The sequence below is a fragment of the Doryrhamphus excisus genome, chromosome 9, assembly GCF_030265055.1.
Source record: "Doryrhamphus excisus isolate RoL2022-K1 chromosome 9, RoL_Dexc_1.0, whole genome shotgun sequence".
NCBI lineage: Eukaryota > Metazoa > Chordata > Actinopteri > Syngnathiformes > Syngnathidae > Doryrhamphus > Doryrhamphus excisus.
In genome coordinates this window covers 858,260-876,502 of record NC_080474.1, presented here as the reverse complement: position 1 = coordinate 876,502, position 18,243 = coordinate 858,260, and the positions used below count along the sequence as shown (strand labels likewise).

General features: G+C 39.8%; 1 protein-coding gene across 5 annotated transcripts in view; it reads left to right on the top strand.

Moving 5' to 3' along the window:
* kalrna (kalirin RhoGEF kinase a) overlaps positions 1–18,243 on the top strand; it is a 72,779-nt gene that overhangs the window by 37,435 nt on the left and 17,101 nt on the right. For 2 of the 5 annotated variants that reach the window (XM_058081189.1, XM_058081194.1), the window contains exons 35-43: positions 70–260; positions 524–625; positions 696–844; positions 1,736–1,838; positions 8,908–8,986; positions 9,178–9,345; positions 16,421–16,627; positions 17,910–17,983; positions 18,054–18,191. In XM_058081189.1, the coding sequence (XP_057937172.1) occupies positions 70–260; positions 524–625; positions 696–844; positions 1,736–1,838; positions 8,908–8,986; positions 9,178–9,345; positions 16,421–16,627; positions 17,910–17,983; positions 18,054–18,191 (1,211 nt within the window). Of the gene's footprint in view, positions 1–69; positions 261–523; positions 626–695; positions 845–1,735; positions 1,839–4,814; positions 4,987–8,907; positions 8,987–9,177; positions 9,346–11,755; positions 11,937–13,665; positions 16,040–16,420; positions 16,628–17,909; positions 17,984–18,053; positions 18,192–18,243 lie in introns of those variants that run through there. The other 3 variants (XM_058081191.1, XM_058081193.1, XM_058081192.1) reach the window with 3 other exon arrangements.

Genomic DNA, 18,243 nt, shown 5'->3' with positions numbered 1-18,243 from the left:
CGTACCATATTAGACATCCCAATCGGGAGCGGAAGCAAATATTCCAGGATGGATCGTCTTGAATTCCAGGTTTCGAAGAGAACTTGGAGGTTCAGGGCGAGCTCATCCTGCAGGACGGTTTCCAGGTCTGGGACCCGCGCGCCCTCATCCGAAAGGGGCGGGACCGACACCTCTTCCTGTTTGAGCTCTCGCTGGTCTTCAGCAAGGAGTTCAAGGACTCGTCGGGCAGAACCAAGTACCAGTACAAGCAGAGACTACTGGTGAGTGGAACTGCTCTGAGGTACTCTATTCATATCCAAGACAAATGCTAGCAATGCTAACATTCTAATGTCATCATGCTACTGTGCTAATGCTATCATGCTAATGTTGGCATAGTAGCCGTTTCCATGGTTGTATGGAAAGTAGCTATTTGTTGTTTGAATCTGAACGATGGCTTATTTTGCACACTTGCGTTTTTGGAGGCGTCCTGGTCGGAGATTAGCGCCGCAAACTAACGCTAGCCCTTCTCTTCGTACGTTTGCAGACGTCCGAGTTGGGGGTGACGGAGCACATCGAAGGCGACCCGTGTAAATTTGCTCTGTGGGCTGGAAGGACGCCCTCGTCTGACAACAAAACGGTGCTGAAGGCAAGTAGCCGATTGGTTGGTTGAAGATGGACTGGAGGAGAATATGTTTGGTCAACACGCTGTCACGCAGGCGTCCAGCGTGGAGGCCAAGCAGGAGTGGATCAAGAACATCAGGGAGGTGATCCAGGAGAGGATGACCCACCTGAAGGGGGCGCTGAAGGAGCCCGTTCAGCTGCCGAAAACGCCGGCGCTCGCCAAACCTCGAAATAACGGCAAAAGGTGAAAGAATGCCGACAATGCTAACATGTTAACGTTAGCATGCACTACACTTAGTACAACATGCATACACTTAGCATACGTCTTTGAATAAATATCAAAATCAGATAATACTAAAAACGTCAGTTATATTAGCATGCTAATGATAGCATGCTAATACCTGGCATGACAGTGTTAAGTGACTGCTTAAGTTCATTTTCATGAGAATTGCAAAGAATGCTAGTAGGCCAGCGTTAGCCTGCTAGTAATGCTAATGTTAGCATGCTAACACCTGGCAAAATAGTGGGGCGTTTGCATCAGTCTTTGTATCAATGTTGAAATCAGAAAATACTAAAAACGTCAGTTTGATTATGTTAGCATGCTAACATGCTAACATTGGCATGCTAACACCTGGCATGACAGTGTTAAGTGACTGCTTAAGTTCATTTTCATGAAAATCGCAAAGAATGCTAGTAGGCCAGTGTTAGCATGCTAGTAATGCTAATGTTAGCGTGCTAACACCTGGCATGATAGTGGGAAGTTTGCATAAGTCTTTGTATCAATGTTGAAAACAGAAAATACTAAAAACGTCAGTTTGATTATGTTAGCATGCTAACATGCTAACATTAACAGGCTAACACCCGGCATGACAATGGTAAGTGACTGCTTAAGTTCATTTTCATGAAAATGGCAACAAATGCTAGTAGGCCAGCGTTAGCGCGCTAGTAAGCTAATGTTAGCGTGCTAACACCTGGCATGATGTTTGCATACGTTGGCATGACGTTTGCATAAATGTGTATAAATGTTGGAATCTGAAAATACGTCAGTACGATTATGTTAGCATGCTAACATTAGCATTTTTCTATTTTTGCTGTGTGTTGTTTTGCAAATCATGGCGGCGTGTCATTTGTTCAGGGATGGAGGTGAAGACGGAGACAGCCAAGGAGACGGCACCAGCCAGCCGGACACCATCTCCATCGCCTCCAGAACCTCGCAGAACACGGTGGACAGCGACAAGGTAGGATGGGAAGTTCTAACGAGCTGCTGACACCAGCTGCCAGGTTGCTACGGGGTCTCCCACGCGGCTACAAAGAGTAGCGGCAGGGGCTCGATTGGCTGCGCGTGTGCGCGTGCGTGAAAAGTCTGCCGCCATGTCGCCCAATTGAAAGATGCCGTCGGCCATGAAAAACCTGCTGGGGTTGTGTGCGGGCACGTGTCATGATAAGGCTTATCAAGCGGCCTCTCACCTCCAAGTAAGATCTTCCTTCAGCATTCCGAATGTGTTTGAGGGTCACAGGAGGTGAAAAGTGGGCTCGGGTGCATGCAGAACGAGAAAGCAGGTCACAGCCACGCTTTTCACCGTGAACACATTTGTTCTGTAAGTCAACTGGAATTGCAAACATGCAGCAAAGCTTAAAACGGTGACTTTTTCAATGGAGTTTGGTGTGTCGGCGTTCATTAGCTTTGATTGCACTGTTTTAGCATGGTTTTCCGTAGCATAGTTGCTTCTACTTTGGATTAGAATCATGCATAATGATACAGTCATCATTACTGAACTATGATATGTTGCACAAGTGTTGAAATTTTACATTTAAAATTCGGGATCCAATTCGGAGTCGTTGAGTTTGCACGCGTGCATACATTATTGTACATGCAAAGGTGGACTTTGTGGACTTTGTGTGTGTGACTTTGTGTATATGCGGACTTTGGTTATTATGCAAGTGGAAGTATAGAGTAACTTAGAAGGATTCAGTTGACTATATGGAGTCTTTTGTAAAGCAACTTGAATTGTAAACATGCAGAAAAGTCTTAAAATGGCCATTTTTTCAATGGAGTTTGGTATGGCAAAGTTTTAGTAGCTTGGATTGCACTGCTTTGGCTTTTTATGTACTTGTGTGTTTTTGTTGTTTTTTTTTTTGACTTGGATCCATGCAGCATGAGACAGGACTGGCTCCATGACACACACACACACACACACACACACACACACACACTGGTGTCAACCATGGCCTCCTACAGTAGTATTACACAGTGTGGCCTTTTCACTGAGCAACCTCCCGCCCACTCGCTGCCCGACCCTTAAATGTCAGCGCGGTACACAACATGGAAGCGCACACACGTTTTGTGACGTGCATCTCGTCTCGGCTGGCGATGAAGTCTTTGTTTACACGGAAGCGTGTGTTTGCCGTGTTTTGCATGCACATGGCGTGCGTTCCTTGTTCGCCGTGTTTGTCTTCCTTCTGGCAATGGCCGAGTCTTTCTTGGAAAATGTGAAGCTGTCGGCCTTTTTGATGCTCGGACAAGAAAGATCAACAAAATGACCATGTGACCCGGGACCACGAATCGGAAAACCGAGACGAGACTGCCCTTGTTTTGACGATGTGGTTTTGAAGGAGCACTTTCATGATTGAATTAAAAAACTTTTTTTTAAATATAATAATGACATACATTAATACAACTTTTTGCGTTTTTTTTCCCCCACATATTTTCTCTCTATTTTTAATTTTAAAGACAAAAAAAATTAATAGTTAATTAAAAGAGAAATGTCACAAAATCGGTTATGCATGTTTTTACTCATCAATGACCATTTTTATTTCATCTAAAAAAAATGTCTTAAGTCACACAATCCAGACATACATTTACTATAGGGGTGTTATTTCATGTCTAGAGGGCTCTAATTATTTCAAAGTGTCTTTAAAGGGTTGTAAACCAGATTTATATGTCTTGGAGGTCTTGTTTTCTCTTAGGTCTACTGTATTAAAATTAATGTCACTAAAATTATGAAATTATTTTCATAAAATTAAGACTTTTAGATAGATTTTTTAAAGTATATATTGGCTTTATTATCATAAAATTGAACTTGTTTTTTTCTTTTTTTTAATTTTCCAACATTTAAAATGTTGTTATGGTTCTTATGTTCTTGTAATAATAAGACTTTATAGCCATAATATTCCAAATATTTTTTCTTTTTTTTAATTAAAATTAATGTCACTAAAATTATGAAATTATTCTCATAAAATTAAGACTTTTAGATAGATTTTTTGAAGTATATATTGGCTTTATTATCATTAAATTTAACTTGTTTTTTTTCCAACATGTACATTTTTTATGGTACATTTTTTCTTGTAATAATAAGACTTAATTAATAAAAATAAAAAGACTATTAATATTATTTAAATAATATATAATAATAATATTATTCTAAATATTAGAAGTTTATTTTCTTTAGTTTTCTTCTTGTATTATTATTATCTTTATCCAACAAAAAATATTTTTTCAACTTTCTGCTACAAAAATGTCATTTTTTTTAAGTATATATTGGCTTTATTATCATTAAATTTAACTTGTTTTTTTCCAACATTTACATTTTTTATGGTACATTTTTTCTTGTAATAATAAGACTTAATTAATAAAAATAAAAAGACTTTATTAATAATATTATAATATTATTTAAATAATATATAATAATAATAATATTCTAAATATTAGAAGTTTATTTTCTTTAGTTTTCTTCTTGTATTATTATTATCTTTATCCAACAAAAAATGTTTTTTTTCAACTTTCTGCTACAAAAATGTGATTTTTTTTCCCTTCTAATATTACAACATGATATTTATTGGCGATATTTATTTACTGGTAACATTTCTCTCCATTTGTCGTTTTTCCTAGATTTCTTGTTCAATTCTATTTTTAGAAAGTGTCATCACTCGCAACAGGAAGTCCAAGTGTGACCATGTGAAAGTCATGCGTGAGCGTTTAAATGCCTTGAAACGCTCTGCACGTGTTCTCGTGAATCAGATGCAACCATCTGTTGGACGTATGACTCCATGCGCGCGCACGTGCACGCACACGCACACGCACACACACGCAGCAGCGCCGCTCCCGTCAAACACTCCAGCTGTTTGTTCATCCTGCAAGCTAGCTTGTGTGTGTGTGTGTGTGTGTGTGTGTGTGTGTGTGTGTGTGTGTGTGTGTGTGTGTGTGTGTGTGTGTGTGTGTGTGTGTGTGTGTGTGTGTGTGTGTGTGAGGAGGGCGTGTGTATGAGTGCGTCCCAAAAAAAAAAAAAAAAAAGTCTGCTGGCTAAAGTGTCAGAGAGCGAGACACGACGAGGAGCGGCGGCCATGCCAAAGTGGATGCGATTTAAACTGTTCAAGGAGAGCAGCCGAGTGAGTAGAGCACTTTTAGTCTTTTAGTCTCGTCCGAGTCGTCGCCGACTTCTTGGAGTCGTTTAGCACGATGGAGCGGCGTGGCGTGGCGTGGCGTGGCACCTTGTCGCCTCATTTGTTGTCTGCAGACGTTAAATGTCTGTGCTGCTTTCTCCACATTTGCATGGCCGCCCCTTTTCCAAAAGATGGAGTAAAATGCGGCGTTGTGGCGTCCTTGGCGTCTCTGGGCGCCTTTTCTACGTCAAATCAAGTTTAATCATTGATTGTGTCGCCTAGCGTGTTGACATTCACTTAGCGTGTTGTAAAACTGTGTGTGTGTGTGGGGGGGGGGGGTATTAATGGTTAAACAGGGTGTGTGTGTGTGTGTGTGTGTGTGTGTGTGTGTGTGTGTGTGTGTGTGTGCGTGCGCGCGCCTGGCAGGACAGGCGGAGAGACAGGAAACAAGCCATTAGCCGCCACGGCCAGACGATGAAACCCGAGCATCCACAGTTTGGTTTAGTTTTTTCACATCGGGGGTTTGATTCCTGTCGTCAGGACACGATACAAGCTGGCATCACCACGGCAACCATCATTTTCATTTTTATTTGATTTCTAACGTACACAAAAACACGTCCAGTTCTGACAGAAACGCTCAGCTGACTTTTCATGGCTTTTTTATACGAAAGAAATCACGTCAAGGAGCAAACGGGCCACTAGTGTGTGTGTATACCCACTGGTACAGTATATACACTAGTGTGTGTGTGTGTGTGTGTGTGTGTGTGTGTGTGTGTGTACCCACGAGGGCAGCATATACTGCAGTGTGTGTATACCCATTAGTACAGTATATACACTAGTGTGTGTATACCCACTAGTACGGTATATACACTAGTGTGTGTATACCCACTGGTACAGTATATGCACTAGTGTGTGTATACCCACTGGTACAGTATATACACTAGTGTGTGTGTGTGTGTGTGTGTGTGTGTGTGTGTGTGTGTGTGTGTGTGTGTGTGTGTGTGTACCCACTAGGGCAGCATATACTGCAGTGTGTGTGTGTGTACCCACTAGGGCAGCATATACTGCAGTGTGTGTATACCCATTAGTACAGTATATACACTAGTGTGTATACCCATTAGTACAGTATATACACTGCAGTGTGTGTGTATACCCACTACTACAGCATATACACTAGAGTGTGTGTGTGTGTGTGTGTGTGTGTATACCCACTTGTACAGTATATACACTAGTGTGTGTGTGTATACCCACTGGGACAGTATATACACTAGTGTGTGTATACCGACTGGTATAGTATATACACTACAGTGTGTGTATACTCACTATAACAATGTATACAGTACAGTGTGTGTATACCCACTAGTACAGTATATACACTTGTGTGTCTGTGTGTGTATGTACCCACTTGTAGAGTATACGTATACACTGGTGTGTGTATACCTACTTGTATATACAGTACAGTGTATGTGTATAAACAGTACAGTATACTAGTACATTATATACACTACAGTTTGTGTGTGTATACCCACTATGACAATGTATACAGTACAGTGTGTGTATACCCACTATTACAATGTATACAGTACAGCGTGTGTATACCCACTAGTACAGTATATGCACTAGTGTGTGTGTGTGTATACCCACTTGTATATGCAGTACAGTGTACTGGTACATTATATACACTACAGTTTGTGTGTGTGTGTATACCCACTATGACAATGTATACAGTACAGTGTGTGTATACCCACTAGTACAGTATATACACTCGTTTGTGTGTATGTACCCACTAGTAGAGTATATGTATACACTGGTGTGTGTGTGTGTGTGTATACCCACTTGTATATACAGTACAGTGGATGTGTATAGACAGTATACAGTACAGTATACTAGTACAGTATATACACTACAGTTTGTGTGCGTATACCCACTATGACAATGTATACAGTACAGTGTGTGTATACCCACTATTACAATGTATACAGTACAGTGTGTGTACCCACTAGTACAGTATATACACTAGTGTGTGTGTGTGTATACCCACTTGTATATGCAGTACAGTGTATATGTATATACCCACTAGTACAGTATATACACTAGTGTGTGTGTGTGTGTGTATACCCACTTGTATATGCAGTACAGTGTATATGTATATACCCACTAGTACAGTATATACACTACAGTTTGTGTGTATACCCACTAGTACAATATATACAGTACAGTGTGTGTGTGTATGTGTGTGTATACTGTGTATAGAAGTGAGCTAAATGAAGTAGAAGTCTTCTGCTTCTGTGGCCATTGAGGCCGGTGGATCACATGGATCACATGGATCACATGGATCACATGCTCCAACGTGATTGGCTGCGGTCGCTACGCTAGCTTAGCCACAAACACGTTTTCTTCCTGGCGCCGTGAAAGACCTGCTGTGTCAGCGTAAGCCGATCCAGGCGGGGCGCGGACATGTGGAGCACATCTGGTCACATGGCCTGCTGACAGCCCAGGCGTTGGCGTTGCCGTGGTGACGGCGGGGGCTCTCCCCGCCCGCTGGGACGAGTGGAACAAGATGTCACCGTTGGCGCCGCTGACGCCCACATTTGGGAAACCCCCCTCCCGGGCGTCGTGAGGAGCTCACGGAGGACGCGTGCGTTAAAGAAAGGGAACCTGAATACGACCTTTGACCTCAGACTCGTTCTTTCACAACACAGCGGTGCTGCGGTGGGGTCGCCTGCAGCCGCGTCAGCCGCGTCATTGTTCACTGTCGGAGGGCGCTGCCGAGCACATGACCCTCACAAGCGTGTACTTCCTGCTTCCTGGCCGTCATGTGAGCCGTGACGACGAACGGCGAGCAGCCACAGCGAGCGCAGTGTTTGTTGGGGCATCGGCGAAAGGAACGCCGACTCTGCAGTTTGTTCCTGGTCGCTGTTACAACATCGGTTGTGTTGCGCAATATGGCGTCCCTCGTAATAGCGAAGTTTTTTTCAGGAAGTGTTTTATTTGAAAAGCAGAAACGTCAGTTGGTGATTCATCACCTCTAATTTTGGTTTTATTTGAAGAAATATTAGATATTAATTATTAATTATTAATTATTAATTATTAATTATTAATTATTAATTATTAATTATTAATTATTAGTTATTAGTTATTAGTTATTAGTTATTAGTTATTAGTTATTAGTTATTAAATATTAGTTATTAAATATTAGTTATTAAATATTAAATATTAAATATTAAATATTAAATATTAAATATTAAATATTATTATTATTAGAAATGTTATTATTAGAAATATTAATAAATAATATAATTTTTTAAATTATTTTTAGAAATATTTATTTAAAGTCCTGACATTCTTAGTTTTAATGAATTATTTGCATTATTTTTAATATAATAATTGTAAATGTGGATTAATGAAATCATCAAGATCTGTATTTTTTTATTGTAAGAAATAGTTTTTTAATTGTAATTATTTCATGTAAAAATGTCATAATAATTATACACTATGAAAATCATAACATAAATTTTTTTTCTTGCCAAAATAAATAATTTGTGATACATAAATAGTTTTAAAAAAATTTTTACACAAGATTTTTTGTTGCTCAATGTGTTTTTTTCTGGAGGGTGGGGGGGGGGGGGACTTGGAAACACCTGCGTGATGGCGGCTGTTGCCGGGCGACCTTAAACCGGACTTGCACACACGCTTGTCTCAATGTGACCCTTTTGGAAAGACAGACCAGGTGTTTTGGTCGGGGACAGGAAGTCGGATCACGGCGTCACATGACTAACCGAGACATCGGAAGCAGACCTCCGCTGAGGCCCAACAATCCAAAATGGCTGTTTTTCTACCACGGCGCCATCTGCTGGATGTGTGCCTGCAACCTTTGACCCCAATCTGACGGCAGAAGCTAACCCCCCCATTTTTGTGTGTTGGTAGCTCTCTGGTGGTTGTGAGCTGACCGTGGTGCTGCAGGACTTCACGGCGGGATGCAGCAGCGAGATTTCAGTCAGCACCGGTAAGACGCCATCTCCCTCTTCCATTTACTTGATTTACAACTTTGCCATTTATATGATATCAAATATGATATTTAGTTCTCAGATATTGTACATTATAATATTGTCAGCCATGTTCCAAAAGTATCACATATATGGTATTTATGGTGGAAACCATAGCAACCGTATGGAATATTCCATTCACGCTGCGCAGGCCAGACGGTGGAGCTGCTGGAGCGGCCCAGCGAGCGTCCCGGCTGGTGCCTGGTGCGGACCACGGAGCGCACCCCGCCCCAGGAGGGTCTGGTGCCGAGCTCGGCGCTGTGCGTGTCGCACTCGCGCTCCAGCGTGGAGATGGACTGCTTCTTCGGCTCAGGGAAAGGTAGGAAGGACGGTTTTTTAGCGTGACGCTCGCTCATCCGGTCGCTGAGTCAACAGACCATATTAGCATGACCTAGCAACGCCGCGTCCCGCCTCAGGTCATTCCCGTCTCGGGGCTGATTTCTCAGCGGGGGGGGGATAGTCAAAGACTCATAACCTTTCTGTCTAGTTACGTTTAAAAGCAGCCAAAATATCATTTTAATCTCAACTATTGCGTTTCTATGCACATGTATGACATTTTGGGGGGGAAATATGCTGTTTATGATATTGCCACATATCCAATATTATACAGTATATGTCCTTTTCATCGACTAATATAGCCCTTTTCTACAAAACGTAACCGTTACATCGCATCGTAACCTTTTTGGGACCCAATGTGGTTTATTAATGTGGTCTATAAACTACCACTGTTATGGAAATATCATTTTTAAAATCTACTTTATATATAATATACTACATTTCCCATAGGAAAACTGCTACTTTTTGGAATAAATATATCATTTTTGTTGTGAGCATCTGTACTTTTACAGACAGATATTGCGTTTTTATGATCAAATATATCATTTATGTTAGAAAATGTGTACATTTAACAAACAAATATACATTTTTGTGTCAAAGTATGACTTTTTTTGTGCATTTATGTGCACAAATATTGCTTTTTAAAGGTGAAATATGCTATTTATGTTAGACTTAATGACCAAATATGACTTTGTTATGAATTCTCTGGACAATTATTGCACTTTAGTGGAAAAGCATACAATTTTCACATCCCGCTGTAATCTTCCAGGGAATAAATGTGGTGTTTTATTGGCAAAATTATTATTATTTCCGTCAGAAAACTATACATCTCTCTTTTTGTTGTCAATGATTGCATTTTTATGAACAAATATTGCACTTTTTGGTCAAATATGGAGTGAAAATGCAGATTTGAGTGCTCAGTGCCAATTCATCCCCGAGATATTTGATTGTTCCACATCAAACCGGTCCAACATGGCCGAGGTGGAGTGCGGTGCCTGCTTATGCTAAGCTACTGTACATGTGCTACAGTGACCCCTGCTGTTGGCTTGTGGGCACTACAACGCGGCTCAAGCTTGTTTAGGAATGCAGTAACTCGTCTTCCAAACGACGTGTTGCATTATTTGCTTTGTAATGCGGCGTGCCTGAGAGCCCGCAATCAGGGCATACAGCTGATGTCTTTCAATCAACCACTTCCTGTCTGCATGAAGCCTGAGGAGGCTGCCATGAATGAATGCGTGCGTGTGCGCGTGTGTGTCCCATGACTTGAAGGTCGTGAGGAGTCAAAAACACTTTTTTTTTTTTTTTTTAGCGACGTTTAGCTTTTTTGGATGACGTTTTTTGGATGACGTCCTACGGAAGTACTTTGTTGTCTGAGCTTTGCAGAAACTTGGGTCCTTCGCAACGCTTTATAGGCGTGCGCCATAGCAGAACGTTTTTAGCACTTTTAGCACATTTGTTGTTGTTAACACCTTAAATATTGTTCTGGTTGTTGGTAATTATTATTATTATTTAAAATAGAATACCCCCCCCCAAAAAGTATAAATAAAATAAATAAATAAAATCAGGCCTTTTTTTGCTGTTACAAATTATTTTTATTATATATATATATTATTTATATATATGTATATGTTTTATTTTATTATATATATATAATTTTATGTATTGAAAATTCAGTGTTTTTGTTTAATTATTACATCATAATTATTACATTATTATGTATTTATTCAAAAGAATTTTTTAGAAAGTTTTTAAGTTTGTACATTTAAAAAAATTGGTTTCATCATTTTATTGATTGCAGGTTTTCCATGTAAAAATGAAACATGCAAATAACAGTCTGAAACACAAAATTGTGACGTTTTTGTAAGAAGTTATATATATATAATATATATACATATATATATATATAATCATGCAGTTTTTAAATTTTATACAAATAAAATTGCGAGTACTAAAATGATCTTTTTCTTGAATGTAGCTTTAATGTAACAAGTGAATATAAACGCCAGACTTGATGACGTTTATTTTGGGGGTTTATTGTTGTTTGACGACATTTTTAATGAAATATTATAATATCCAATGAAATATTGAAATAACTGAAACTGAGAAATAAAATCATTTTTTATCATTTTATGATCATTTTTAGTTATTTAAAACTGGCGTATAAAAATAAGCAAAAAAAAAATATATATATATATATATATATTTTTTTTTTAATTATATATATATATATATATATATATATATATATATATATATATATATATAATTTTATTTTTTTTAGCACTAAAGTCAATCATTATTCCCCGCCCCCCACCCTCCTACCGGCTCCTCCCCCTTCTGCTCCCATTTTTTACCGAAGTTCCCACTGGTGTTCTTTACACTCGCACACGCGACATGGACCCGACCTCTGCTTGTCACGGTGTGTGTGTGTGCGCGCGTGTGAGTGAGTGAGTGTGTGTGTGTGTGCACGCACATGTCTGTGTGTGTGTTTGTGCGCGCGCGCGAGGATGAAGCAAGGCTGGAGTTGCTGTTCATGGATCCTTGACCGCTGCTGCCGCTGCTGCGTTTGCACAGGTGGGCTTAAAACTACTTTGGGGGGGGGGGGGGTTGCGTGCGCGCGTGTGTGTGCGTGCGCGCAACAGCACAAGAAACAGAAACTATAGTCGTGGGTGACGTCGTCGAAACAACGCTGTGGAATGCAAAGACAGGAGAGGCGTGTGTGTGTGTGTGTGTGTGTGTGTGTGTGTGTGTGTGTGGGTGCAGGTTTCTCTTCCTTAGTGAGGACATCCCAGCTTGGATTGGAGGGGGGGGGGCTTGTGGGGATGTTTCAGGAAAAGGCCGTAGTCCTTAGTCCTTAGTCCTTAGTCCTTAGTCCACAGCACCGACTGGCCAAAGTGCGTCCGGCGGCCATTTGTAGGGTTTTTTATTGGCCCAAGAAAACCTCATCATAATAAAAGTATTTTAAAAGGTATTTTTATGACTACATTTTGAAAAAAAAAAATTCTAAAAAATATATGAATAAAATCTAAAAACAACTAAAAATAATTTATGAACGTAATTTAACAAGAAAACCTACAAACAAAATCAAACATTGTAAAATTGGGACTAATTATACAAGAATAATGTCCACATGTTATGAAGAAAAATAACGTAATATTTGGAGCATAAAGTTGAAATATTAAAGATAAAAGTTGTATCATTTTGAGAAACAAAAAGTGAGATTGAAGTTATGAAAATAAAATCAAATATTCCAAAGAAGAAAGTTAGTATAGAGTAATAATAAAAGATAACATGGTGTTTTTGTACGAGCCGTGCCTTCTGAATGGAGGCTCAGTGCTAAATAAGCGAAGGTGAGGCGCTAGTGAAGTTGAGTTTGGCACTGATGGCGTCCTCGGCGGGGCCGGGGGTTGGACTTTGGTCATGTCTGCTCGGCGTTGAGTGGAGCTTACGGGGCAGGATTGAAATGGAGTCAAACCGGTTTGGCCGCTTGACTGGCGGACTTGTCGCCCAAGCGGATTCCACTTTGGCAAGACGCCAGACGCAAAAACCAAGCGTGTACACGCTGATGTAAAACCTCAATGGACATTTTCATATTCATCCCAAAAAAATGCATATTAAAATATTAAATAAAAATGGCATATCTGCCCACAATATTTCAATATTTGTCCATAAAAAGCAACAAAAAGGTGACATATTTATGAAATAAAGTAGTACTTTGTCCGGGAAAATACTCTATTTGCCAATAAAATTCCAACTTTGGTCTCTAAATTTTCATTTGGGATGTGAAAAATGTCTCCATAAAAATACAATAATTCATAACTGAATTATAACATAATTTGTCAATAAACTAATACATGGTGCATCGATAATAGCATATTTCACCACAAATATGTAATATTTGTCTATAGAAATGCAATAATTGATAACAATATGTCATATAAATGGCATATTTACCCACAAACTGGCAATATGCATCCATAAAAATGCAATAATTGATAACCCTATGTCATATAAATGGCATATTATTCCACAAACTAGCAATATGCATCCATAAAAATGCAATAATTGATAACCCTATGTCATATAAATGGCATATTATTCCACAAACTAGCAATATGCATCCATAAAAATGCAATAATTGATAACCCTATGTCATATAAATGGCATATTATTCCACAAACTAGCAATATGCATCCATAAAAATGCAATAATTGATAACAATATGTCATATAAATGGCATATTTACCCACAAACTGGCAATATACATCCATAAAAATGCAATAATCGATAACAATATGTCATGTAAATGGCATATTTACCCACAAACTGGCAATATGCATCCATAAAAATGCGATAATTGATAACAATATGTCATATTAATGGCATATTTACCCACAAACTGGCAATATGCATCCATAAAAATGCAATAATTTCATCCCTTAGTAATATTTATCTATAGAAATGCAATAATTGATAACAATATGTCATATAAATGGCATATTTACCCACAAACTGGCAATATGCATCCATAAAAATGCAATAATTGATAACAATATGTCATATAAATGGCATATTTACCCACAAACTGGCAATATGCATCCATAAAAATGCAATAATTGATAACAATATGTCATATAAATGGCATATTTACCCACAAACTGGCAATATGCATCCATAAAAATGCAATAGTTGATAAGAAAATGTTATATTTCATCACTTAGCTGATATTTGTTTACCACAAGTAGCATATTTTCCCACATATGAGTCATATTTATCCATACAAATAACAATTACATAACACAATGCTCCGTTTGATCAATATATTGATATATTTTGTATGATAAATGGCACATTTGACCACATCGGGATGTGAAATATTGCCAAAAAAAGTGCAATATGAGTCCATAAAACGGCAATTATTGATGATGGTAATATTTAGTCATGAAAAAGTCATCATTTCCATGAATAATTGTATTTATTATTATTATTTAGTAGTTGAGCAATCAGGCCAATGAGGGGAAAGTCAAGGATGAGTCGGTCCTTTCATACACAGCATATTAGCCATAGTGGAGGAATGGGCCGCGTGTGCGTGTGCATGTGTATGTGTGTGTATGTGTGTGTGTGTGTGTGTGTTGATGGTGAGTGATAGGAAGCGGCTGCTGCCAAGACAAGAAGCCTCTTCAGTTCAAAGATAGGAGTGACGACGCTCCACACAGTCTGTCTTTTTACGTGTGGGCCGCCACCCACACAAAAGGGTGGTTGTGTGTCGTCTTTCTGGCCCCCGGCTTTTTTTCCCCAGTACCCTCGCTCTCGCCGGGGACTCCGCCTTAGCAGGCGGGACGTGGTGACAGGCAAACCGGGCGTCTGCCTGGGGGCCCCCCCGGCTTTTCACCTTAAAGTTCAAAAATTAGGGAGGAAAAAAGTCATACTCGAATGAGAAAAGCTTTTCTCTTATGATATATACATATATATATAATATACATCATATATATATCATGGGTAATAATAAGAGGTTCAATGTGACTATAGGGGTGCTATTCCATGTCTACAGGGCTCTAGCAATGTCAAAGTGAATCTAGAAGGTTGCAAACAGGTTTTCTATGCCTTATTTCTCATATCTACTATCTTGGACAATAGTGTAAATGTGACTATAGGGGTGCTATTTCATGTCTGGGGAGCTCTAATCATGTTAAAGTGTATCTAGAAGGTGGTAAACAGTTTTTTTATGTCTTATTTCTCATGTCTACTATCTTGGGTAATAGGAGTGTAAATGTGACTATAGGGGTGCTATTTCATGTCTGGGGAGCTTTAATCATGTTAAAGTGTACCTAGAAGGTGGTAAACAGTTTTTTTATGTCTTATTTCTTATGTCTACTATCTTGAGTAATAGTGTAAATGTGACTATAGGGGTGCTATTTCATGTCTGGAGAGCTCTAATCATGTTAAAGTGTATCTAGAAGGCGGCAAACAGGTTTTCTATGTCTTATTTTCTCATGTCTACTACCTTGGGTAATAGTGTAAATGTGACTATAGGGGTGCTATTTCATGTCTGGGGAGCTCTAATTCTGTTAAAGTGTATCTAGAAGGTGGTAAACAAGTTTTCTATGTCTTATTTTCTCATGTCTACTACCTTGGGTAATAGTGTAAAAGTGACTATAGGGGTGCTATTTCATGTCTGGGGAGCTCTAATCATGTTAAAGTGTATCTAGAAGGTGGTAAACGGGTTTTCTATGCCACAGTGGAGTGGAAGAGTAATTAGTGTGGAACGTCTTAGCGTTAGAAATACGAAAGTGTCATGCTTTCATTTCAGGAAGTCCACCCAACAACGCCACTCCACCCACTGTTATTATTTTAGCCGTAGTGATGCTAAGTCGCTGTCTTGGTAGGAATTATGCTTTATCGTTGGAGTGATGCCGGATTTGGATATTCTAACCATAACCATGAATCAATCATGAATAGCATACGTTTGTTTCCCGGTCTGGTGGGAGGGGTTAACGCTGTGCTGAGTGTCATTCTTGCACAATGTTGTGTTATCAGCTGTGTGTGTGTGGGTGTGTGGGTGTGTGTGTGGGTGTGTGTGTGTTGTCAAGCAGCTGTCAAGGACACTCACTCAAGTTCTGCTGAATACGCTAAGAGTCACATGACGCCTTTCTTCAACAACACTTCAGGGAAACCAGGTGTGTGTGTGTGTGTGTGTGTGTGTGTGTGTGTGTTTGTGTGCGTGTGTGTGTTAAATGCTCCTTCCTGTCCCTCGGATGAGCGACAGGCATCAAAGAAGCCAAGATGACGCAACGCCTGCTCTTCATTGATCGCACACGTTGAGCAATTCCGCAGACAGGAAGTAGTGTATTTAAGTACTTAAAGTACCTTAAAGTCTGTTTACTGTGTTTTTTTAACCCTGTTGTGCTTTTTTTGGGGAAAATATTCTACTTCTATGAAGTATGCTGGAACATGTGACCTACCCACCTACCTTCCTACCTACCCACCTACCTTCCTACCTACCCACCTACCTTCCTAGCGACCTGTATTTGTCATGTCCTCTGCGTCTGTCCCGTTAGAGAACTACCCCGTCAGCGGCACGGACGGAAGGAGCGAGTCGGTGGCCAACCTCCAGCCGCAGCCGTCCCTCGGCTCTCTACGGTCCAACTCGCCCGGACCCAAACGCTCTGGAAACACGCTGAGGAAATGGCTGACCAGTCCCGTCCGCCGCCTCAGTCACGGCAGCTCGGTGAAGAAGCTCCCCAACAACAAACACAAGAAGACAGGTCAGCCCATCCCGCGATGGTCACCATGGCGACACGACACTTTTAAACATACACAAAGACTTAGACATGGAATAGGATGTAAAAGGTACATGAATATCCTATATATATGTGAAATAGGACATAAAAAGGTACATGAATAGCCTATATATATGTGAAATAGGACATAAAAAGGTATATGAATAGCCTATATATATGTGAAATAGGATATAAAAAGGTACATGAATAGCCTATATATATGTGAAATAGGACATAAAAAGGTACATGAATAGCCTATATATATGTCAAATAGGATGTAAAAGGTACATGAAAAAAGTATGGGGGTGAAATAGGATATAAAAAGGTACATGAATAGCCTATATATATGTGAAATAGGAAGTAAAAGGTACATGAATAGCCTATATATATGTGAAATAGGACATAAAAAGGTACATGAATAGCCTATATATATGTGAAATAGTACATAAAAAGGTATATGAATAGCCTATATATATGTGAAATAGGACATAAAAAGGTACATGAATAGCCTATATATATGTCAAATAGTAAGTAAAAGGTACATGAGTAGCCTATATATATGTGAAATAGGATGTAAAAGGTACACGAAAAACCTAATGAGGGTGAAATACATAGGATATAAAAAGGTACATGAATAGCCTATATATATGTGAAATAGGATGTAAAAGGTACATGAAAAGTATGGGGGTGAAATAGGACATAAAAAGGTACATGAATAGCCTATATATGTGTGAAATAGGACATAAAAAGGTATATGAACAGCCTATATATATGTGAAATAGGAAGTAAAAGGTACATGAATAGCCTATATAGTATATGTGAAATAGGATGTAAAAGGTACATGAATAGCCTATATATATATATATGTGAAATAGGAAGTAAAAGGTACATGAATAGCCTCTATAGTATATGTGAAATAGGATGTAAAAGGTACATGAAAAGTATGGGGGTGAAATAGTACATAAAAAGGTACATAAAAAGCCTATGGGTTGAAACGTGACGTAAAAAAGTACACATGGTTTCCAGGAGAAGTCGGGACAGGAAAGTACTTTTGTGCGGCGTCACATGTTGAGTCCGTTCATGTCAGCTGACTTTCACGTTAGCATTAGCCGTGCAGCTCAGATGACTCTGACGCTCATTAGCTTTTGAAATGTATCGATTATTTTTCCCCAAAGGAAGACAGTAGCAGGATTGTCATTGGCTGGCGGTGTACCGTACGTCCCGCCTTTTCTCCTCCATGAATGCTGACTGATCAACTGATTGACAGGTCCCGGGTCGGGGCGAGAGGAGAGCAGGAAGGGACAAGCCGACCCCGGCCTGCAGGATGACGTCATTGACGAGGTAGCCGATCATGGCGTCTTTTACTGTATCAAGCATGGCGTCACATCTTCCTCCTCCTCCTCTTCCTCAGCGCAAGGACGCCAACCTCCTCTCCAAGACGCCCTCTGGCATGCAGAGCGGCGGCGAGGAGGAGCAGGACGAGGAGGCCCACACCCCCCTGCCTCCCCCCATGGAGATCATCAAGGACCCCTCGGCCCAGGACGACAAGGTGACCAATAGGCGGGGGGCGTCCCAAATGCAGCACATTCTCAAATTAGAAG